The sequence below is a fragment of the Delphinapterus leucas genome, chromosome 9, assembly GCF_059928025.1.
Source record: "Delphinapterus leucas isolate spDelLeu-1000000601 "Yukka" chromosome 9, BTC_Dleu_Yukka2, whole genome shotgun sequence".
In the NCBI taxonomy this organism is placed as follows: Eukaryota; Metazoa; Chordata; class Mammalia; order Artiodactyla; family Monodontidae; genus Delphinapterus; species Delphinapterus leucas.
The window spans coordinates 3059530-3084005 of NC_143137.1; the positions used below are offsets into that span (position 1 = coordinate 3059530).

The following is a 24476-nucleotide window of genomic DNA, read 5'->3' on the forward strand; positions in this document are numbered from 1 at the left end:
TGTATGGTCAGAGTCGCTCTCTTTACAGAAAACAGCTCGGCAGGGAAGAGGCGGGGACTTGAGACGAACAGGTCAGGAGCCGCGTCTCCAGTGCACACGTCCCAGGGCAGCAGAGGTTCTGCTTCCTGCCTGTGGGTAGCTGGTTTCGGGCCTGTCTGACTAGGGGTCGCCGGTTTCTGTCCCAGTGAAACAGCTCCCGGGCTCCTGTGGTGGGTTCCCGGGTCTCCCCGCTCTGCCTTATCGTGTTAGAGCCGCGCCTCCTGCAGGTCTCCTGAGCCCACTTTCAGCCTGGACTTGCATCCTTCCTGCCCCTCATTTCTGTTCTGTGGTTCCCCCAAGCCCTGATGACGGGCATCTGTGGACGGCCCAGTTCCTCTGTCTCCCTCTTTCTGACTGACAGCTCCTCTCCCGCTCAGGACTGGATGTGCTTGAACACAGCCACCTGGGGCTGTGCTCCCTGGACACGCAAAACTGCCCTCGGTTCCAGAGCCGAGTGCATCCTGTGGGACCTGCGTGCGTCTCAGGGACGTTGAGAGAAACCCAGACCCGGAGAGGCGGTGGGGATGGCCCTGGCCTGTGGGCAGTGACGTCCCCGCCGGGCATGACTGCAGGCTCCACTCATGCTTCTCCTAAGTGTATCTCTTCTCCCGCCTCAGGCCCTTCCTTCTTGTTTCCTCCATCAGCCCCTCATCAGAGTGAGTGCACACGGGCCATTGTAAGAGAAAGGCCTCTGCACCCGTGGGCCCGGGGGAGAGGGGTTGAAACACATCCTATTTTCCGACTTTTCTGACTGTCGCAGGTGAATCTCTCTCCCTACCTGTATCTCTAGCGATGTTTAGAAAGGTTCCCATATAGTGTGATTCCGTGTGGCCCAACGATAGGACAAGGATGAAGGTGCTGGAGGGTGAGGGCCCCCGTGTCGGCTGCCACCTGGGACAACCCCGCGGCTGGAATTCCACCAGCCTCCTGACCCACCCACGACCGACCATGCTGACGCTTCTCCCTCCTTCTCCCCTCTTCTCCACCAACCGAAAGCGACTCCAGGAACCCCTTCAAGCCCCACCTTGCTGGGAACCTTCACGGGACCCCAGTCCATTCTCACGCTCTCCCCTGAGCTCCTGGGCCATTCCTTTCTGCTCTGAAGGACGCAGCTTTACGGGATGCACTTTCTGGGTGGGTTTGATTTCGTTCCACAAGCTGAGCCTTGGTTCCTGCCCTTAGGGGCTCACGGTCTGTCAGGTGGCTGGGTCCAATCTAACAAGGGGTGCTGAGTGATACTCCAGGGCCCACCAGCCCTAGTGACAAGCCGCTGTCCCACTGAAGGGGCAGGGCAGACAAGGAGCTTCCAGACATGGGCTGGGGCAGCAGACACAGGCTCGGGCTACCACCTGCTCCCGGCCCAGGCCTGCAGTTCAGGCATCACTAGTCAATCTCCGCACTCTTTTCCATTGATCCCTGGCAACCTTCTAAGTTAGCTCAGGAGACGAAGTCTATTCACCAACCTCAGAGACGAGGGGCAGGTGGTACCTGAATGGATGACTCAAAGATGACTTCAAGGTTTGAGATCTAAGTTATCTGAAACCAGTCAACACAATCGAAGGGTGTCACCCTCAAAAGGAGGAGCGCGTGGAGGGGGACACAGTGCTGGGGGAAGGACGGTGAGATGAGTTTGGAGCATTGTGCACTTGAGGTCCCCAAGGGCAGACGCCCGCTGGGTGGCAAAGCTCCTGGCTGGGCTGATGGGGGACTGTCTGCAGAGGCGAGGAGGCTATGAGAACCCTGCTTCCCTCCAGGAGATCCAAGTCCCATTCCAGCCAGTGCTCTGGGGTCCTCGGGGCCTAGGGGTGCCTGCTGCAGGGCACGTGCTCGTTAAAGCTTATCGAATGGCTGAACGGACAGTTCAAGAGGGAGAAGGACACAAGCCAAGGCAGAGCGCTGGATGGCCGTGGGCTGCACCGACCACCAATCCCTCATGCTGTTTCTCCAGCTTCCAGGACGCCTCTCAGCCCACGAGCAACATTTAGACGTAAGATGATGAAGCACCAAGAACATCAATGGCACAGAAGGGGAGATTCCAGAGGGACACGTTTTCCTGGACGGTATCATGACCGGTTCCGCCCCAACAAGGAGCGGGTTTCCGTCTGGGGTCTTGTCTAAACCATCAGCCTCTCGAGGACAGAAATCACATGCTCCTGTCTTTGTGTCACAGAGCGAGCATGCTGGCTGTGAGCGCAGTCAGCTCGGCGTGAGCTTCCCCTGGCCCCCGGTCCCCCTCGCTGCTGAGGATGCAGTTCTAGCCCGTGCTCCCCCGCAACCCCCCACCCGGCAATCACGGTCAGGCTGTTTCAGAGCAGACGCTGGTTTTCCCGTTTAAAGGAGCAAACGGAGCACTTACTGTAATCGTCGATCTCGATTTTCCTGTATTCCACTTTAGGCATCTGCCGATCGTTTATGGCTTTCTGTACGTGTTCATTTGTTTCTAGGTCAAAAATTTCTGAAAGAGAGAAAAAAATGACACACTCAGATTCAGTAACCGCTTCTTGACGCCGTGAGTCTTCACGCGCCTCCTGTCACTAGCTCCTACGTCAGAGGAGAGGGCCACTGGTTCCACGGCTGGAACCAGAGCTGCACACATTAGATCATGCGCTCAGGTCCCAGCACGAGGGGAGAGTCGAGCTCAGGGCAGGGACTCCAGGCAGACGGCAGGTTCTTCCACTGTGTCCAGCGCCCCTGCCCCACCGCGATCCTCACTCCCCACGGCGTTTCTCCCTCTCCCACACACATGTTGCTTTAGGTGTGCTTGGTCTCAAGACTGCTGGTTTTGGAAGACCGACATTGTGCCTGTCAGGACAAGCGGTTTTACAAATGTAGTGGCCTCAAAAACACTACAGAAAGGAGAGCAGAAGCTGGAGCGTGACCGTTATTACGTTTCCCAGGAAAAGTGGTTGGGCTCAGGTTTCTTGCCTTAGTCATAGGGGGTCTGGCTTTGGGGACCTTGGTCTGGACAGGCACTCGAGCTGTTAGTGAAGCCACATGAGCCGCAGTGCAGGGGGGCTGGCCCATCTCCCTTGGAGTCTGAGAGGCGGCTCTACCCTGACCCGCACCGTAGACACACCAGCTCTGTGACCCTTAGGTTGTAACAGCTCAAAAGGCCTTGGCTGTGACCCTCTACCCCCATCAGCCCTCTTCACTGATCCCCCGCGGACGTGGCCCTTCTGTTACGTGTCAGACTTCCTCCGTGGGTAACAGAACCCACCCCACTTCTTTTCTCCCCTCTCACCTCAGTCCTACCTGGGGACAACTTGTGGTTCATTTGAAAGGAAGTTTTATCTTCAAGGCGCTCAACGTTTGGCTCCACAAGTCACTTTGAAACATTTGTGAACATTTTAAAGAATAAGCTAATCTCACAAGCATCCTCCGTGATAAGTGCCTTTGAGGACAGCGGGCCCTACACGGACGTGGGCGTCCACTCCACACAGGCTGGGCAGGTGAGTCATTGCTCATGACCAGGACCTCCAGCAATGAGTGTCTTTTCTGTGGAGCCATGAGGATGGCCTCTGAGCATGATAAGCAAACTTCTGCGGGGCAGAGGCAGCTCAAAGTTCCCAGGGCTGGTGACAAGCAAATAAACAAAAGAACTTCTACGGGGGCACAGGTAGCTCAAAGTTCCCAGGGCCGGTGACAAGCAAAGAAACAAAACAGAAGAACTTTTGCGGGGGCAGAGGCAGCTCAAAGTTCCCAGGGCTGGTGAAAAGCAAATAAACAAAACAGAAGATGTTTTTCAAGTTTGTTAAGCACGTATTTGGATACTCAGCTTTGGTGAAAAGGTGAGGGAAGAAATGGTGAAACTAACACTCAAACAGGTAGGGTTACAAAAAAATCTGAAGTGGGACCCCCGCCACATAGCATGCAAGAAATGCTGTCCTTTGTGGAAAGCCAGAAGGGACCCTCGACCTTGTGGTCACACATGCAAGTTCGGGAGGGGATGCCCGACGCTGGCATGGTGTGCCTGCCCTACTGCCCGCCCAAACTCCTAACAGAGCAGAGAGGGCACTCATTCCCTGAGTCCAAGTGCCCTCGGCCCTTTAACACAGCATCCCAGGCATACACAGTCTGTTGAGAGGAGTTGGTTTAGGAGATATCAACTATCTATTCCCCATGTTCTATCCACACTTATAGGGCAGGAAGATTAGAAGGGAGCTCCACAAGATAATGAAAAAGAATAGCATTCTTCAAGTTCTTTGCTGCCTCAGGGCCTTTGCACTTGCTGTCCTATGTTGCTGGCTCTTCCCCCTCCATCAAGTCAAACATCACCTCCTCAAAGAGAAGCCCTGACCCTTCACCTCACGTACCCCTCTCCAGGTGCACTTAACACCAACTCTAGGAGATATGGTCATTTGCCTGGTTGACCCTATCCCATCCAAGGCATCAGTGTTCAGTCCCATCCCAGGGACAAAACACACTAGTTTCCAGGAACATTAATACATAGAGCTGTTTGTGGAAATCTGATTCATATTCCGGAAATGATGCATCTTCACAGTAGCCGAGTTTGGGTTTCGACCCAAGTCTTTCTTCCTTTTCCCACATGGAAAGGACTGAGAGGTCCTCCTCGGTGTTTCAGAAAGCCAGAAGGCTCTCAGAGGTTCCTGGCGCTCAGACCTCTTAGCAGTAAGAGCCGAAGCGATTGAGGCCTATTAACCACTGCTTCCCGCACAAAGCAAAAAAACCCCCCAAACTGAAGCACATTTTTATTCAATTGATTGAAAAGTTGACAGTGCTTGAAGGACTAATGGTACACCCAAGTTAGTATTTAGTTAATTCTGGGAATTGAGGAAATGCATCGAGGCAACCCAAACCCAAGCTTGGCGTAGGAGCTGAAGCACAGACCTTACAGGGTTTTCTGGAAGCCTCAGCCCTCTGGACCGCGACCTGGACCTCTCTGCCTGCCTATGAGATAAGCCCCGGTGGAGACAGGTGAGGGACTCGGGGTGTGCGAATGTGGGTCAGACCAGAGAAACGGACACTCGTGAGGATGAGGGAGTCGTCAGGAGCCCAGGAAGAATGTCTTCAGGGTCAGGAGCAAGGCTGGGTCCTTTGCTGTCAGAGAAGCAGCACCGAGCTTCTGCTTCTGGGGGATGGACAAGGCTCCAGCGGGGGCCGACCTGGATGATCAAACTTCACAACGAAGAGACCTGGTGCAGCCTCTCAAGGTCTGTTATAACCTTCTCTCCGCGAGTCTGCATCGGGATTTGATATTTCTGACACCAGATGAGCCTGAAGGAGAAGCTTCGGGCTCAGGCTTGATGTGCTGCTTTGCAGCCTACAAGCTCGGCTTGCGTGGAATTAACGAGAACACAGACTTGCCAGCGAAGCACTGCGTTCCCTGTCCCTGGATCCGGGAGCCGCGGCTTCGTGCGGGAGCCCACGGCGTTCTAGCCGCACACGGCATTCTAACCGCACACGGTCGTCCTAACCGCACACGGCGTCCTAACCGCACACGGTCGTCCTAACCGCACACGGCGTCCTGACCGCACACGGCGTTCTGACCGCACACGGCGTTCTGACCGCACACTGTCATCCTGACCGCACACGGTCGTCCTGACCGCACACGGCGTCCTAACCGCACACGGCGTCCTAACCGCACACGGCGTTCTAACCGCACACGGTCTTCCTAACCGCACACGGCGTCCTGACCGCACACGGCGTCCTGACCGCACACGGTCGTCCTGACCGCACACGGCCTCCACAGGACTAGCTAGTCCCTCTGTACTGAAATGCCACCCTTCACAGAAAGGCGCCAAAGCAACAGACTATTAAATTTAGTTAAGTATTAGATTCCTCGTTTAGTGATTGCCCACACAGCTGGTTTTACCAGCAGAGAGCTGGCTGTCCCACAAGGGAGCTGAGTTAAGCCATTTTATTTGTTCCCATAATTGCATTCAGAGAGGGCAGAAGCACGGCAGAGGAAATAAGAAAAGACCGGCCTCTTCCCGAAGGGTTCTTCTTTTGACACCGGGGCCGTGGGGACCTGCAGTCTGAAGCATGCAAACGGCCACTCCTCAGTCAGACGTGAGCCCGTCTCCTGTCCGGTGGAATCAGCCATTACCAGATCTGGGCGCATGGAGCCTGCAAGAGCCAGGACAGCTGATGACGGCTGCTCCCCGGCTGTGCCCCAGCGGGCAGCCGCCGAGCGGTGGTGACCGCGGCCGCTCTGAGACTCTGCTGGCTCTGGGCCTTGGAGGAATTGCCACCTGGCCGGATTGGGGACACGAATGACCAGAATCAACTGGAAGCCAATGAGCAGCCGAGCCAGAGGAGAGAAGAGCCGCCCGCCCCTCTCTCGTGTTTCTGAGGGGAGCGGGAGAGCGGGGACTGCATGCAGATTGCAGATTACTCGAGTCTGGCTGCCCGCCAGGTTCTTCTGAGCCCTTCCCGGCATGTTTCGGACAGCTTCCTCTTGTGCACCTGTCCCGGCAGCATCAGGGCCCCGTCCTCCCTGCTCAGTGGCTGCAGCATCGCAGACGCAGCCTGCCCACCCCGGGGCTGCACGGCTCAGACTGGACCCCGGCCTGAGACTGGCACGGATGCCCTCCAGACCCCCATCTCACCTGGAGACTGTGTTCTCCAGCTCCCAACGTCCAGTTGTTAAGCCACACAGTTTGGGTGGTAATTGTTCTCTTTGCCGTGTCTCTCTTTCTCTCCAGCCAGATTCTAAGCAACCTGGAAGCAGGGTGATGTAAGTGCATTTGTGGTGTGGGCACCGTGCTGGCAGGCGGGTGGGCTTGGTGAGAGGGGCCGTGCGTGGCTCCCACCCCATCAACTACATCCCAACTCAGGAAAGGGCACAGAGCCGTGGACCTGCCGGCCCTCCAGCGTCCCAGGGACGCCGAGGCAGGTGTCCTGAGGGGCAGAAGGTGCCATGTGCTTTGCTCACTCCGCACTCTGTTAGCCAAACACCAGCTCGCCCCCAAACCTGCCGTGTTTTGGCCTAGAGCGAGCCGTCTGTAAACCCAATCGTCACCTGTCCCTCCAGAAGGGCTGCCAGTGTGTGTGTGTGTGTGTGTGTGTGTGTGTGTGTGTGTGTGTGTGTGTGTGGCTGGGGGGAGCGGCGGACCCGGAGGACTTTCCAGACACAGCTGAGGCCTTGACCGAGACGGGCACACGCTGGCTGGCACCTCCTGGCATCCCCCCATCCTACCTGCTTGCCACGTGCCTGACAGCACAGGTGACATCCCCTGGGTGGGCCCTCGGAGGAAGATGGCAGGGGGGTCTCCCAGGCAGAGAGAACCGAGTGAGAAAGGGGACAGACACCAAACAGCCTGTGTCTGGGACAATCTCAAAGAATAACGCCTATGATTCCAGCCGGCCGTGCGAGTTGGTTTTGCTTCTGTGTAAAAACCCGACCGAAGGGAGTGGGAAGGAGAGGCCCTGTCTAGGAGTTCTGGTGAAGGAGGCACACCGGGCGCCCCGGTAACTTGGGGTCTGTGAGCAGCTGCCACGACACTGCGGGCGCTGCCAGGACACAGACCACGCTGAAACCGCCTGTGGCACTCTGTCCCGTGGGCTGTGCCGGGCAGGGAGGCGTGTGGTGCTCGCAGGCCTCTGCACCTGAATTGTGTCCGCACGCCGAGCTCACACCCCCCTCACACTCACACTGAAGCCAGCAACTATTAATGCAGCGACTGTGCCGGTTTTCCTGCGCCAGCACCTGAGGGGTGTGCTCTGGTCCCGACCATAATTACATTAAGGAAACAGCTTCTAAATAATTCAGAGTCACATCTGTGACGCCGCAGGCTCTGTCTGCAGATAAGATTTTCTAAAGGGAAAGAAGTCCAATATTCCCCGGGTGGCTCTGGGGTCGGGAGCAGAGGAGGAGGAAAGACAAAGACTTCCGAAACAGTAATTTCGAATTTCAGAGCAGGGCTGGGATCCAGGGAACGATCGCTGCCGTCCGACCCTGACCGGACCTTCGGGGCCCGTCTGCCGAGCTGTGTTCCCACGGCTTCTGTTTGCCTGTCACTGTCCCACGTGGGCCATACACAGCTGGACGTCCAGGCTTTCCACACTTTGCCCAAAGGCCACCTCCCCAAGAGCCCGATCACCTGCGGGCCACTGGGCTGCGGGCAGGTGGCCTCACGTCCTGCCTCCGATCCGCACGCCAGTGGGACCTGCCCTCCCGACTTGAGGTAGCTCTGTACTCTGCTTGCCGGGCCCAAACACCATCAGGGACTCAGCGCTGCGTCAGATTCAACCGGGGTTGCCTCTGGAGCAGTGATCAGGGATGCTGCGGTTGTGAGCACATCACTCAGGTGACAGCAAAGCAAAGGCCTTGGGCTCCTGGGGCCCGGGTGTGGGACCTTGTGCTTAGGGTCACATGAACCAAGGTCTGGCCTGGTCGTGGCCATGTGATCTCAGGTAACTTGCTGTGAGGCTCGCGCTCAGTACTGTCCGGGAAGCCTCAGGCAGGCTGGTCCTCGGTATTAAGCGGTTACTTGGTTATGTTAAATAAAAGTGGTAGATGTGGTGCTGACGGGGATTAAGCACTCGGGGTGCAGTTCAAGGGCTCGGTCCTGCCGACCCCAGAATCCTCCCCGAGGCTGCACACCGGGGCTGAGCGGGGTTCATCCCAGAGCAAAGGATCCTTGGCCCGGCTCAGGGCAGGCGCAGGATGGAGCCACTAGGCCTGAGTAGCCCCCGGCCGCGCTGGCCGCAGGCTGAGCTGCTCGGCGCCCCGAGGGGAGGGACGGGCTGTGCCCCAGCGCTTTCCAGCTGGGGCCACTTCAGGTGCGCTCCTCGCCCTTGGTTTTCCTCACGAATAACGGGGGTAGTGAGAGCTCCTGCCTCACGGGCTGTGGTGGGGTGGGACGAGTGGAAACACGCAGAGCGTCCGCAGCAGTGCTGGCCCCAAGCCAGCTCTGTAACCTGCCTGAGGTCGCGGTCGCTGTCACTGCCACTCCTGAGGCCTCCAGCCTTTCTCCAGGTCCTATTTCCAGGAGATGCTCACGACGCAGCCTCGGGCAGCACAGGCACACGGCGTGGCCTCTCGGAGCCCGAGACTCACAGGACAGCTCTTGCAGGCAGGGCCAGCTGGGGGGATGGAGAGCCCACTGCTTGCCTCTGTGATGCTCCTGGAGCGTTTCCACAGCCTTTTCAGCCCCGAAGAGCACAGCCCATGTGAAACGCACCTGAGGCCTGAGGGCTGCTCAGTGAGCCGTGTGGTCCTGCACGTGACGCACGTGGATCCGAGCCCAGCAGAGGAGCCCCAAGGCTCGGACGGGCCCAGGGTCTGAGGGCACCGGCTCGGCCCTCACCCGAGAGGGGCCCACCCAGTTCGACACACAAACCAAAACCTGAGGGCACTGTGCTCTGTGCTGGCGCGGCTGGAGATGAGATGGCAGGGAGGCTCCAGAGCCGACGCCAGACACACCAGAAGTTAAACACACAGAAAAATCCCCGGCTGACTCCCCGCCGCCAAGGCCCGCGGGCTGGACTCTGGGTTTGACATGCTATCGGGACCTGCAGCCTTCAATTCTTATTTTCCAGGCGGCCCCAGGCCTCTCCTGTGGCGTCAGCTTCTGGCACAGCACAGGGAACGGCGCGGGGCGGGGGCCGAGGCAGGGGGTCCTGCCCTAGTCACCATGTGCGAGTCACACGGCCTTCCTGTCCCACCCCTGCGACTGGCACCTGGTGGGCGTATGCCACTCATGGGCGGACAGAGGGAACGGAAGAAACTAAACATTTGAAAAGTCTTTTTAAAAACCTGAGCCCACTCGTGGGTTAACTTTGTGACGTTTTGCTGTTCTCCTTTCCTCCCTCCCTTCCTTCCTCTTTCTCTCTTTTCAAAAATTTCTTCTCACTTTCTCCTCTTATTGAGAGTATTTGCTCCTGAACAGTAAGAATTCCAGAAGAAACAGTCTTAGCTGTCAGTATTCTTGCAGCTTGAACCTGGGCTGTCTTTTCTGGGGAGCAGAGCCTATGCTACCTGTGAGGTCTTCCTCACGGGGTCACGAGAGGGAGGGAGCAAGGGGATGTGGGTAAATGCGCTCTGTCACGCACCACCCGACGGGTACCGTGGGGATGGAGCCCTTGGACGTGGGGTGACAGGTGAGATCCAGGCCTTGGGTCTGGCATCTACTACACACACAGGGGTGGTGATTACGGGTTATTCCCAGACGGGGGCAGCCAGGAGGGATGCTCAGCTGAGCTCCGACAGCCAGGCAGGACCAACGTGCACAACCTTTGCAGAACACAGTCAACAGGGAGTAAGTACAGGACGCACCCCGAGAGCCGTGAGGCGCGGAGCGGACACTGCGTCTCTCGCGGTCTCTGAGCTCCAGTCTTTAAAAGAAAGGCTGGACTCGCCGTCAACACTGTCTTCACTCTGAAGTCTCTGACTCCCAGCACAGAACAGGTTTCCCTTCTACTCTGCCACGAGCCACGGGGTGTGCAGCATCTCACAGCTCCCGGTATCGTCAACAAGTAAACCATCCCTTGTCACGTGTCCTGCCCACCATTCCGACAGAAGACCACTTGTTACCTGAGAATTGTTTTGGGTCATTTGAATGATAAGCAAAAGTTCAATTCTTTTGCTGATTAAAAATATAAAACCTCTCTTTTGCCACACCTGTTTAGGATTGAAATGCATTTCTTAGGAAATAAGACATTAGTTCAAGCCGAGTTCTTAAATTGGGGTCCGCAGACATACTGTCAGAAGTCTTACTTTCTCCCCTTTATATAGGGTCTGCTTATTATTCAAGTCTGGGAAACACTCAATTACCAGACACTTGCTAGGGCATCAAAGCTGTCTGAATGCACCTGCCAGGTGTGCCTGGGGGGGAGTCAGGAGCCTACCTGGCAGGGTCGGGGCAGCAGGCGGTGGGTTGCAGCTGAAGACAGATATGGGATGAAGGAGCAGTGGAGCACAAGTCTGGGGACGCGGCCCCCGAAGAGGACATGTCAGAGGCAAACGCAGACGGAGGGCCAGGCTTGGGTGAAACTGGGGAGTGGGTGGGGGAGACCCTGCTGGGGAGGGAGGCAGCGGTGTGGTCTCCCGCGAGCGGCCGACCCTTCGTCCCTGCGTTTCTGCGTTTGGGGCTGGGGCCATGAAGGGCAACAGGAAACCTATTCTCCAGCATCACCTGCCAACTTTCCACTGAGATGTCTCCGGAAACCAGTTCTGCTTCCCACAGCAGTGTGGGGAAAATGAAGACAATTTACAAAATCACAGAAATAACCTAAATCTCAAATCCCTACCAAATGTGAAAGCCCCTGTGACCCATTTTCTCTGAAGCCTGAGATCAAAGCTGGGCTCTTCTTTCAGGTCTTCCAGGACCTTGTCTCTGGGTTTGAGGAAGACCCAGAACTCAAACCACTGCTCAAACCAGGCACTAATGAATATGTAAGTCTTTATGGTTTCTCCTAGATGTTTGTGTTTATTATTACATTTTCTGTCCTTCATCTTTATGCCTTTTATGTCCTAAGCGATGCTAAACTCTTCCAGTGTAGGGTCAGGTCTTACACCTCTACAACCAGCCCCGCTCCCTGCCGTTTGGTTCCCCTGTCCTTAATGGTTCCATGCTGGGCCCTGGTGCTCACAGCCACAGTCAGAGAACCTTCCTTGGTGGGGTCACCCCCCTTCTATGAGCCTCCCCGGCATTGACCACACCTGTCTGGAAAGGGCCTTCGTGGTCAGACCAAAGTAATCTACACAAGAATGGCCCATACTTACCCACTAGGTCACTCCTTTCAGGGACAGGCCTCCTAGATTCACTCTCCTTTTTACTTCCTGTGATACTGACTGCTAACTCATCAAAGTTTCTCCCCCTTCCCAGGCACACAGCTTCTCTTTTTCTAGGTGGGCCCACGTGCAGGAGTTCTGGCTGGAAAGGACACACACCACCGCTAGGCCTCAACACAAAAATCACAAAACCTTCCCATTTTTTCTCTTCCTGTCTCCAGGGCCAGAAGCAGAGCCTTGAAGATGCTGGGGCCACACTCTAGAAGGAGCCTGCAGCCCTGGGTTCCTACCAGGAGAGCAACCTGCATTTTGTGTGCGCGAAATAGAAACCCTCGTTCTGCTGAGTGTTGGGTGGAATTGCATCCCCACAAAAGATGCTGAAGTCCTCACCCTCAGGACTGGTGAGGGTGACCTCATTTGGAAACAGGGTCTTTGCAGAGAAATCAAACTAAAATTGAAGTCATTAGGATGGGCCCTGATCCAATATGACTGGTGTCCTTTTTTTTTTTTTTTTTTTAAGATGTTGGGGATAGGAGTTTATTAATTAATTAATTTAGTTTTGCTGTGTTGGGTCTTCGTTTCTGTGTGAGGGCTTTCTCTAGTTGTGGCAAGCGGGGCCACTCTTCATCGCGGTGCGCGGGTCTCTCACTATCATGGCCTCTCTTGTTGCGGAGCACAGGCTCCAGACGCGCAGGCTCAGTAGTTGTGGCTCACGGGCCTAATAGCTCCGCGGCATGTGGGATCCTCCCAGACCAGGGCTCGAACCCATGTCCCCTGCATTAGCAGGCAGATTCTCAACCACTGCGCCATCAGGGAAGCCCACTGGTGTCCTTTTATAGAAAGAGCAGATTTGGACACAGACATGCACACAGGGAGAAGATGAAGAGCCTGGGGTGAGGTTTCCATAAGCCAAGGGATGTCAAAGATCGAGAGCAACCTGCAGAAGCTGGGAGAGAGGCCTGGGACAGTGTCTCCCTCACAGCCTCAGAAGGTACCAACCCTGCCGACACCTTGATCTTGGACTCGCAGCCTCCAGAAAGGCGACACAATAAATTTCTGTTGTTCAAGCCCCCAGCGTGTGCTACTGTGTGATGGTGGCCCTAGGAAACTCATACACGAAGCTGCTGAGATTTTGGTGGTGGTTGTTACAGCAGCTCTGATCATTCAGTAGCAAAATCCTGACTTTATTTGAGGTGTGGGGAGCCCAGATAAAAGACATTTCCCAGCATCCTTGGCAGCCTGGTGGACACGTGGCCAAGCTGTGACCTTTAGATGGAAGCAGAGTGTCAGCAGCCCATGCGGGGAGACAGCCTGAGGCGCTCAGTTACAGGAACCACCCTGTGCTTCACCCGCCCTCCCGTCTTCCAGCCCGGCATGCAGACATGATGCCACTGTGCATCACAAAGCAACACGTCTTCCATCCAGTTTCAGCAACTGCTATCTTGAGTTTTCTGTTAAACGTAGCCAAATGTGATCCCAAATGATCTAAGAGATTTTTTTTTTCTTGTGGTACGCGGGCCTCCCACCGCCGCGGCCCCTCCCACTGCAGAGCACAGGCTCCAGACGCACAGGCCCAGCGGCCACGGCTCACGGGCCCAGCCGCTCCGCGGCATGCGGGATCCTCCCGGACCGGGGCACGAACCCGTGTCCCCCGCATCGGCAGGCGGACTCCCAACCACTGTGCCACCAGGGAAGCCCGATCTAAGAGATTTTTATATTTTAAAAGAAGCCTTTGTGCAGGTGTGATGTCCACACCCACAGGAATGAATACACAACAGGAGTATTTCAGGCACCTGCTGGGCGGGGAGAAGTAGGTACTCCAGGGGGTCTTTCTGGAGCCCCTCAAACTGCCATCTCAGAACATACATCAGACACTGAACGAAAACACCCCTATTCTCTTGGGTGGTGGGTACCACAGCAGCAGCCACATTGAGATCATGCCTTTTCCAACTTAATTTTGTGGCTTAAGTCAAAAGTCTGACCAATTCTGAGCTATACCGAGAACTATAAATGCAGAAACAGGGAAAGTCAGAGTGAAACATCTCCTGAGTTTGCATTAGGCTGCAGGAAAACCGAGCTCAAATGTAACCACATGCACAGGCTTATACAACAAAGGTGACAGAAAAGATTCCACACATCAGCACGGGACGTAAATGCTGTCCAGTGTCCCATCAAGCAGCACGTGGCTGAGATGAAGCACGACGGTGTCACCTCCAGGTTCTCTGTTAAATTTCAGAGAAGAATGGGACACCGACTGCAGAGCCAACCTCACCCCGTGTGCAAAGTGCTTTTTATTTCTTATTCCCTGGGCCCTCTCTCTTTGCCTCTGGGAATCAGCCACAAGAGTGACAGCTCAACTGCAAGAGTAAAATGCTGAAAAATACCTGCTATGTCAGGAGCGCCACAATAGAATATGGACGACCTATAACCTCCAGTCTGTCCATGCTGGCTGGGATGATTGGTTAATGCAGCTAACCAACCAAACATGAAAATAACTGGTCGTTTGGCTTCCCGAGTAGAATCAGTAAAATACCTCAGAACTCTCTTTTAGAGGCACTGCACCCCCCATACATTATTTTATAAACAGAAGAAATAAAATGTTGTGTCGATGCTATTCCGTATATCTAAGATACAAATCTGCTTCATTTTTGCTCACACCCGAGCCTTAGGAAAGCGATGGTGACTACCCAGCACCATGGGAACGGCAAGGCGGTGGGGGGAGGGAGGAGGGGCGTTGGGAGCTTTTCACGCTCCTGACCCTCAGGACCCCTAATGGGGTCATCACAACCAGGCCTGAATGTGACTAAAAGCAAACTCCATTCTGAAAAGGTAGGTATAACCCCTTGACTTGGATAGAAAAATAACAGGACTCTCCAAAGAAGTAAAAGTATTTAACTGAATGGCTTTCTTAAGCAGAGTTACATCTACTTTTTAAATTACGGATTCGCAGGAAGTTTCAAAAATAGTGCATTGAGTTCTGTGCTCCCGAACCTTAGCTTCCCCAGTAGTGACCTCTCATATCACTGTGGTGCAGTCACTGGACTATGGCCAGACCCCCGAATCTCACAGCCTGGTAGAATGGTCCCCCACTGTAGACCACACTGGAGAAGTGGCTTGGGGCAGGCACATCTCTTCCCCCAGAAAACCCACCCCTCCTCCTCTGAGGAGAAGCAGCTCCTTCTCAGCCTGGCTCCCTGTGATGCCATGCAAGTGTTTTGAGTGGGCTTTGTATCCATCCTGACATCCATCTTTTGGCTTTTTTTTCTTTCCGTTTACGTGATTTAATTATTTACTTTTGATTATATTATTACTTATCTTTAATTCTGAATTTCTGATAATCATTTGATAGTTCTGCAGAATATTATCATTTTGGATTTTTTTCTAAACGCTATCTCTAAATAAATCTATTTTATCGACGTTTGAACACTTTAACCACTTTTAACCAGTGATTACTATGCTGTTGGAGATCTTTTCAGGACTTTCCCCCTAACCAGCTCTCCTTGGGGCCTGAAACCCTGCCATCGAGACAGGAGCCAGAGTGGCTTCCCGAGGGAATTACAGCAACTGCTACGAGCTTTGACTCCGTGCATGAAGGTAGGATGCTGAGCAGGGTCCTGCAGGGAAGGTGGCACCTGGGTGGTGGCAACCATGGGAAGGAGAGGTGGGACTGTAAAGGCTCAGGATTCTCCGCGGATTAGGGCAGAGGAAGGCCGAGAAAGGTCAAGTTCTCTTTACTTCTCAGCTTTCCCAACGGTCTGCCTGGGACGGCACACATCAGTTCCAATTTTTCGTATAGATATACATGTGCACATGTCACCGCCAACATGTGTGGGGTCCTCGAGACTCTCTGGAAAGTTCCGTCCCTGCAGTGGCAAGGACGTGAGGTGCCCCGTGTGCCATGAAGATGCCCCCAGAGCCACGGAGACAGGTGGCTCCTCGGCCCTGTGGGGAGATTCTCAGAAGGGGGAGGACTCAGGCAGGCCCGGCTCCAGATCCCAGGGCTGGACGCACATATCCGTGCGGCTGGGGCTTTGCCCAGAGTGTTGCAGGCAAGGCCGGCGCGTCCTGCGGTGGCCTCCAGGCCTCGGCACTGGTGGAGCTGCGGGACCTTCTGGCTGGGAGGCCCGCACCTACACTTCCATCCCATCGAATCAGTATTGGCGACCGTGGGCTTCATTCTGAACTGCTAGGACATGAGCCATCTTGGCCTCCAAAAAGAAACTCTGCGCAGATTATCTCATAAAGCTTTTCTGCTTCTTTCCTCCTGAGCCGCAGGAAGAGTTAAGGAAAGACCAAAAGCACTTACTTTTCTTATCTGTCGTGTTGTGCACGGTCACCGTGGGGACCCCAGGACCTGCAGTGGGCAGAGAAACAAAAAGGGGGTCGTGAGTTTTGTGGAGAACAAAAGAGAACCAAGCCTTTGTTACAAGGTGCTCACCAGGGGCCCTGGGGAGCCTAGCTCCGCGGAAGAGTCAGCAGCCATGGACGATGGCAGAGGCCGGGCCCTGGGTGTTACAAGCACATCTTCCTAGCTTTGTGTCTGCGTCAATTACAATGAACCCAATGGAAAGTGTGTGTGTTTTAGATTATTGTAACGACATAAAACATCTATACTCTTATAACCTTATTCTGACTGTCCAGACACAATTCCACGTTGTCTTCATGGAGTTCTGGTCTATCACTGCAGACTCAGTCCTAAGTCACCTTTCAAAGCTGCCTTGCTGGGCCCTCCTGGAGGAAGCCATCACCTCCACTGGTCTCCTGTAATGCTTGGTAAAAACTTACTAGTGTAACGGCATAATTTTGCAAATGTTCATCTGCGTTTCAATTTTCCCTGATGACGTAGCTCACAGCTTCCGGCTCCAAGGCTGTCCTGAATCTGCAGCCCTGGGGTGAGAAGGGGGCCTGGCCAGCTGTGGGTCAAGTCTGTAGGTCGACTTCGTTATTCTCTTTAGCAAAAGGAGGGTCCAGAAAGAGAAAAAGGCTTATGTAAATTATTTTGCAGCTATTCTGAAGGTGTATTAAGAGGCAGGCGTGGGTTTTTCTAACTTCATCTCTGCCCCTTCTCTGCACTCCTGTTCGGCCGGGGCGGGCCTTCCCACGGGATGTGACGGACACCAAGCTTATTCCCACCGGGCCTACTGTTCTCTCTGCCCGAAGTCTCCGTCCCCAGACACCGGCGCAGCTTGTCTTTGTGTTCATTAAGTCTCTGCTCACATGCCTCCTCCCACCACTTACTGGAAGAGACCCCTCCACGACCATCGGCCCAGCTTCCACCTGCCCCTGCTGCCTGTTCTTCACAGGGCGCTGCCCATACCTAACGGCAGGACCCTCTAGTATGCATTTTCAGTATTTGTTCATTGGCCCTTTCAACTGCCCTAGAATGCAAGCTCTAGAATTTATATGAACAAATTCTGGAAGTCTGTCTTTACTGCCATTATTTGCAGCATCTAGAATACCGTTTGGAACATAGTTGGGGCTAGATTACATATTCGTGGAGCGAATGCCAAATGATCACAGAACACACAGGGCGGAGCAGGGGAGGCTGCCCCTTCGGCCCTGGTGCACTTGGGAGGAAGGAGACAGACAGGAAGTGAAGGCTGGCGGAGGGCAGGTGCGCAGAGAAAGATGGACGCGTTCTGGGAGCTGTAGGCCCGGGGCTGCTTTTCCTCTGCCTCAGGCTGGGGTCTCTGGGACGCTATGAACTCCCAGGGGTGGCTGCACCTAAGCTGGGGATTCGTACTGTTTGGGCAGCTTCCGGGGGATCATCATCAGAACGTCCTGCCTGCTTCCAAGGGGCCACGTGACAAGCAGCTGAGTTGAGAGCCAGGGTACCGGCCACGGATCTCACCACAGTGAGGCTCAGAGCCCACCCTGCAGGGGCTGCTGAGTGGACATCCTAGTCCTGCGTCCCGAGAGAATGTGGCAGAAAAGCAGTGCAGTCCGAGGTACCATGGAAGGGCAAGATGGGCTGGTCTGGCCCGGGAGCACCCCCCAGCCTGGCTGAGCTGAGAGACAGACTGCGGTCACAGCAGCTGTGGACCTGAAGCCTGTCCGCTACCTGGGACTGGGCCCAGACACTATCCAGTGCACATCCGAAGTCCGGGAGGTCCGAGGCCTCGTCTCCCCGACCACGTGGCCCTCCCCCATTCACCCATAGATAGGATTGCCCAAACAGAATGCAGCTTAGCCAGTTATATTTGAATTTCAGATAGACAATATATAGTCTTCAGTATAAATACGTCCCATGCAGTATTGGGACTTACTACTAAAAATCCATGTGTTGTTTACCTGAAATTTTGTGTTACTGGGTGTCCTTTTTATTTGCTAAATCTGGCACCCTTGACCCAGGGACGGGGAGGGGCGAGCAGTGATGTGAGACTCTGTGCATTTAACCTAAAGGGACAGCACTCACTGAAGGGGATCTAAGCATTGGCTGTGGGTTTAAATTATTGAGTCAAACTAAGTTTTCTGGCTCAAAGATCCATTTCCCCATGGGGCACTCATGTGGAAGAACAGATCAGTTACTGAGAAATAAAGAACCTGCATCTCTTTTCTCTGCACATTTCAGGGTGAGTAAATTTGCAAACAGAGCACATCCTCCATTCTCATTAATAATGTAAACAATTATTATTTATTTAGTGCCTACTATGTAAAAGGCACTCTGCTAGGTGTGTATATGAATAATTTCTAATCCTCACACCAGCTCTACAAAGCAGGTGCTTCTATCCATATTTTACAGATGAGAAAACACAGGTTTCAAGAGCTTTATGTTTTTTGTCTCAGCCATACAATAAGAAAGTTGCTGAGCCTGGATTAGTCCCTTCTTATTTTTAAATCCATAAACTTGATATATGTTTCTAAAAAAATTCAAAAACTACAAAAAGGAATAAAGTGACAAGTAAAAGACCCTTCTCACCCCACTTTCCAGAAGTAACCTAAATGTCTCTAAAATGTCCTAAAATGTTTCTCTGCATATAAGTGGTCAAATTTACACATAAGCAATTATTTTAAACATACAAATAAAAAATATAAAAACCTTTCATGTAAATATGAAGCTTTATCAGACCTTAAGATTATACCATATTGCCTTACTTTTTAAAAATAAAACATAATACACAGATTTTTGAGGTCACCTGTGTGCCCTGCCCTAATCTCAGTCTGCTCCCTTTCCAGAGGTAACTGTTATCTTGGAGTTAGTATTTATTATTTCTCTGCATATTTAAAAGATATTTTTGCCGCATGGTATGTGTTCACAATAACATATATGGCACACACAGTATAATATAGCATACCTCAGTGTAACATCTTTTATATTGCCTTAATATCCAGTCTGACAATAGCAAGAGAATGAAGCCAAATGCCCAGAGAATGAGTAAACACAGCCACTGTGGAGAACAACTGAGCAACGGCTGTGAAACCTGAAGATCCCTGACACCACCAGACAGTCCCATCCCTGGACCACATCTCAGAGCGAGCCCTGCACACGGACACAAGGAGGCAAGCACGCAGTAGATCGTTCTCAACAGCAGCTATGTCTGAGCCACAAGTGCCGAGCTAGCCATGGGCAGGGGAGGGGATGACTTAAATGCAGTCTGTCTGTTCACCCAGTGGAAGATTGCAGAGCATGTGAAATGAGTAGACAGACACCTATCAACACGGGTAAGTATGAAAAATACCACGTTGCATGAAAACAACAAGTTGCAGAATGGTAAATACTGTAATATACAATGATGTAAATAATTTTCACAATCTGTAAACCTTCGTTTTCAGCAGATGTATGGTATTCCATTCCATGCATATACCGTATTTCTTTGGTCCACTCCCTACTGATGGATATTTAGGTGGCTTCCTTTTGTTTTTTCATTGCCATAAACACGTTGCAGAAGTCCCTCTAACATACATCTTCACACACAGGGAAGACTGTGTTGGTTAAGCTAGTTACTGGCATTGCATTGTTAAAAAGGTTTTATAGCTGGTTTTCACTAAATAAGCTTGTGGTTTCAAACACAAAACCCCCAAGTCTCAGTGCTTTAAAACAATGAAAGTTTATTCCTTGCTAATGTTACATCCTGGTAGATGGTCAGCTGTGGCCGTGCTGGTCCTCCTCCAGGATCTGGGCTGAAAGGATAGCCTTCATCTACAACGTACTGCGCTCATGGCCAAAGGAAATGAGAAGGGAGCTGCAGAAACGCAGCAGCTCCTGAAACACCCTGGGCCATAGCTCATGTCCGCTCTGGTGCCTTTGCCAATGGAGCCGGAAAACCTCTCGGGGGGGGGGGGGGCGGGCGCAGGTCACGCACGAGGGGAGGGTGGTTCCAGAGGGCAGACAGGGGACAAGGGCATTAGTGCCCCAGGCTGAGACCCTGGACTCCAGTGAACACTGTCTCCTCGCCCTCTAAGTGAGGGTGGGTGCAGGTCTATGGTATAACTTAAAAAAATGTGTGGTCTTTTTCACCGCTCTAATGGGCAAGTATTGTATCTTGGTACTGCTTTAAGTTACCTTTTTCAACTTTTGAGTGGAGCTGGACAACTTTCCGTGTGTGACATCTGCATTTCGTGTGTGTGTGACTGCAAACTCCCCTTTCCCGTCCATTTAAATTGCGTTGTTGCTCGTTCTCCTCTTATTTAGGAATGAGATCGTCACCGTGCTGCTGCAGACTTTTCTCCTGTGTTCTTTCTAATTTGTGCCTCAAAAAGTGTCGTGTACCAATGGTAGCAACTGGCATGCTGAATTGTACTTTCAAAAAACATAATCGCTCCTGCGTGCACGCACACACGCGCGCGCGCACATGCACACACACACACACACGCACACGCACACGCACACACACACACAGGAATCCTTGGGCTGGGGATCTGAGTCATCCCAGAGCCTGTTCTGAATCTGGGAATCAGTGCCCTGAACAAAATGTTTGCTGAATGGATTAACAGCGCATGCAGGATGACTTCCCAAGCATATACTTGGCCACCATGTGTCAAGGCAGCAAAGTTAAATTCAGCTAAAGAAGGATCCCCTAAGACCATTCCCATGTCCTGTGTCTCACAGTTCAGGTCATTGTTTCCCTGCCGATACTGAGCACCCACCCCGCTTTTCTCTAACCACCGAGGGTAGCTGTCTCCACTTATAGGATCTGAATTGTGTGTGGTTTTCTTTTTGAGAGCCACATCACAACTGTGCCATATTCCCTGTTATTTTAATACAGAATATTCTTCAGAATAGCCAGAGACAATACAAATAAAAGCTATATTTAAAGGGGACACAAAGTTACAAAGCAGCCCCCATGTATAATTTACATCGGCTGATTGCAACCTAAGCCCACCAGTTATCCAGACCCTCCTCTGGGAGCTGGGTCCCCTGGGTCCACAGCCATCGTGGTCCAGAAGCGGGGTTCTCCCCCTCAAACTGCCATCATACGAGCTCCTCTGGCCCAGGTGGCCTCGACCCACTGCTCTGCGTGAATTTTAAGATCACCCATCGTTGTGAGACTTCTATGATGTTTGGGCTCCTGAAAATTGGCAGATAATTTAGGAAAACACCAAAATCTCAACAAACTTTCTTATAAGAAATGAAGAAAAAGCAGGAGATTCCCAATTCAGAGTAAAATATTTGGGCTTTGTGATACTTTGACCAGACCTGGGTTAGTGTCACCCAGGATTTCTGTAAGAAGAGAAGAAACGTGCTAAACACAGGAACAGCACACACACGATTCCAGGGAGCTTGCAACATTTAACGGGGAGCCCTCCAAACTCATTTTAAACAATTAAGGATACTTTTACTAATGAGACTTTGGAAGGGCTTCACCACCGAAGTTTTAAATTGGTTTTCTTTACTTTTCTTCCTCTTCCTCCAAACGATCTCATGTGCATCTAGCCAACAACTGATTAAACGCGTCGTTTTGAACAGTAGGAAGCTTCTGTCCTTTTGTCACTGCTGCCTGTTAAGTCACTCCCTCCCCATCATCTGGGCACAGACTATCACGGCCCAAATCCGGGAAATCATGTTTTTTGTTTGTTGGATGGTCAGAACCTGACAGCACTCTGCTTAACAGCTATTCTTCTGACAACTCCTATTCATAGTTTCTTCTTACTTTGCATGTATTTCAATTCAACAAATAGGCATTGAGATTCTACCATGTGCAGGGCACAGTGCCAGGTCCAGGGGACAGAGGCAGAAGCAGACAAAGTATTTGCCATCAGGGAGCTCAGAGTCTAGTATAGGAAGACAGCCACGCACAAAAGCAGGCTTTGATGACTGTCACCAGAAGGTGTACCGTTGTGACATCTGCACACTGACTCTGGGACTAAGGATGTGGTCTGGAGCCCTGCTCTGGTTCCAGCCCTGTCACCAGCTGCTTTGTGGTTCCAGCCAAGCGACTTTTCTTCTCTGGGTCCCAAATGTGGAATATAGGGTGACTAAGGTCTATTCTTAGTAAGAGGAACAGAGGTTGCAGCAAAAACGATGACACCACTACTCAGGGTTCCTATTATGTGCCAGACGCGATGCTGGATGCTGGGGAGTCGCTGCCTCACATCACCAGCTCCCAGAGACAGGGGTAGCCTACCCACAGAGATTAGGATGCTGCGATCAGAGCCTCCCCCTGAGACGCAACATGGACCTCCGGCAGGAGAGATGCTCTACCCCTGTGCCCAGAAGGAGGCGCTGTTCTCAGCTGGAAGCGGAAGGCAGGGAGGCGCAGGATGAAAGTGAGGGTGGAGAAGCAGGACAGCGTTTCTCTTCCTTCTCAGCAACCCTTCCAGTGTCTGCATGCTTCCGACTAGTCTTAGGGTACAGGATATGCTTTCAAATAAGAGCATGTAACTCTACGGCACTGTTAACGCCTCTGTCAATTAGGTCCTGTATTAAACACCTGATTCTCTATGTGCTCGCCTATGGACACACTCTTAGGCACACGCTCCTAGATTCGCGTGAGCAGGCACATATGGACACATACATGTAGACATAAAAATATTTATTATGATTCTCTTTGCCCCCTTCTAACTTTCTTTTTTTTCTTTTTTTTTTTGCGGTACGCGGGCCTCTCACTGCTGTGGCCTCTCCCATTGCGGAGCACAGGCTCCGGACGCGCAGGCTCAGCGGCCATGGCTCACAGGCCCAGCCGCTCCACGGCATGTGGGATCTTCCCGGATCAGGGCACGAACCCGTGTTCCCTGCATCGGCAGGCGCACTCTCAACCACTGTGCCACCAGGGAAGCCCCCTAATATTTCTTAAGTCCTTGGTAGGTAAGTGTGTCTCAGCTGGTGTATACCCTTGTTCAAACTGAAATGCAGAACTGCATGAAAACAGTTCTATTTGCTCAGCCTTTGCTTACAAAGACATAACTGCAATAAAAGCAACATTTGGCCTTTTAAAAACTCTGGTTAGCGACAGAGACTATTCTGGCTCAAGTTAAAAATCTGACTTCTGAGTTTATATTGTTCCCGAGAGGGAAAATAACCACACCGAAGCAAGCAAATTTACAACCAACACATAAGGTACTTTTGGTCAGCAAAGACCTTTCTGCTAGATGGGGGAGAAATTCAAACAACAAAAAGAAAAGCTTTGAATGACACAACAGACTTGCAAACAGAAAATATTTAGTTTTGTGTCTCTGGTTTCCAGTCCCATTCAGTTCAGAACATTAACTTACACCTGCTTGAGTGGATGGAGAGATATGACACTTCCAGATGAGAATGGAGTAATGAAAAAGGACACAAACTGGAAAAGAAACAAGTGGTGAGAATAAAAGAAAGTTCATACAGAGAGTGCTTGCCCTCAGTGCTCTCATCTGTATCCTCAGAGGATGTTTATGTGACAGATAATTTCCACCAGAAGCTACACTCATGGTATATAAACAACGGAGACTCGGGCGGTCTGGCCGTCACCACCCGAGTCTCTCTCGAGTGGTGATGGACGGTTTCAAAGACCAGCGGCCAGCAGCGAGAGCGTGAGGAACGCTCTGGCCAGGGCAGACGATGGGCCACGGCCCCGCTGGGCATGGCATCCGGATCTTTTTATCTGCCAGTTCATGAGTTATGTATGCCCGATGCACAGGGTTTTATACGCTGAGGTGATATTATACCAATAAGCAGGGTGCTAGCCGAGCTACTGGAACTACTGCAGGTAATTAAAATATCTGTTCCAAAGACAAGATTTCCTAGTCAACACAGCAGATGGATTTTGTGGCTGTTTGACTTTGAAGCCTCGTGTGGCTGACATCAACCTTGGGGTTTGGGGTTCCCCTGCCAAGCCCCGCAGCACTGAGTCTTTGCTCCAACCCCATTTCACGCGTCCACTTGAAAGCAATCGTATTTCCCATGCAGCAGGGTACGTAGCGTCACTCAGTGGGGTTCACAGAAATCAGGGGGTGGTTTTTACAGGCTCACAACGGTGGTGAAAAATGTCACATTAACCTTTCCAGTCACATGTAACCTCTTCCTCTAGAAATTACATGTCACACTTTGGGCACACGACAGGCATGTTAATAAGAGAAACCATCCCAATCATAAAAAGGGGGTCTCTGTATGCTCCCCAAAGTCAGCTAGTATCTTTGGGTAGTTGATCCATAGAAGTGTTAGGTTTTAGGAACTACCTGGCTTCAAGATATAGCAACACTTTTGTGCCCCGTATGCATCACCCTGGGTGAAGGGTTTAGATGTTCAGCGTAATTCACAGAATACAAAGTATGAAGGAAGGAGCTTAGTTTTGTTAATTTTGTGAGAGTAGGCAAACTACAA

At 52.3% G+C, this 24476-nt stretch overlaps 1 protein-coding gene across 1 annotated transcript in view; it reads right to left on the reverse strand.

The window, feature by feature from the left end:
• Positions 1–24476, reverse strand: part of DPP6 (dipeptidyl peptidase like 6) — a 766975-nt gene that overhangs the window by 22162 nt on the left and 720337 nt on the right. The window contains exons 17-18 of the mRNA XM_022576791.2: positions 16044–16091; positions 2396–2494 (exon numbers count right to left, since the gene is read on the reverse strand). Of these exons, the coding sequence (XP_022432499.2) occupies positions 2396–2494; positions 16044–16091 (147 nt within the window). The remainder of the gene's footprint in view (positions 1–2395; positions 2495–16043; positions 16092–24476) is intronic.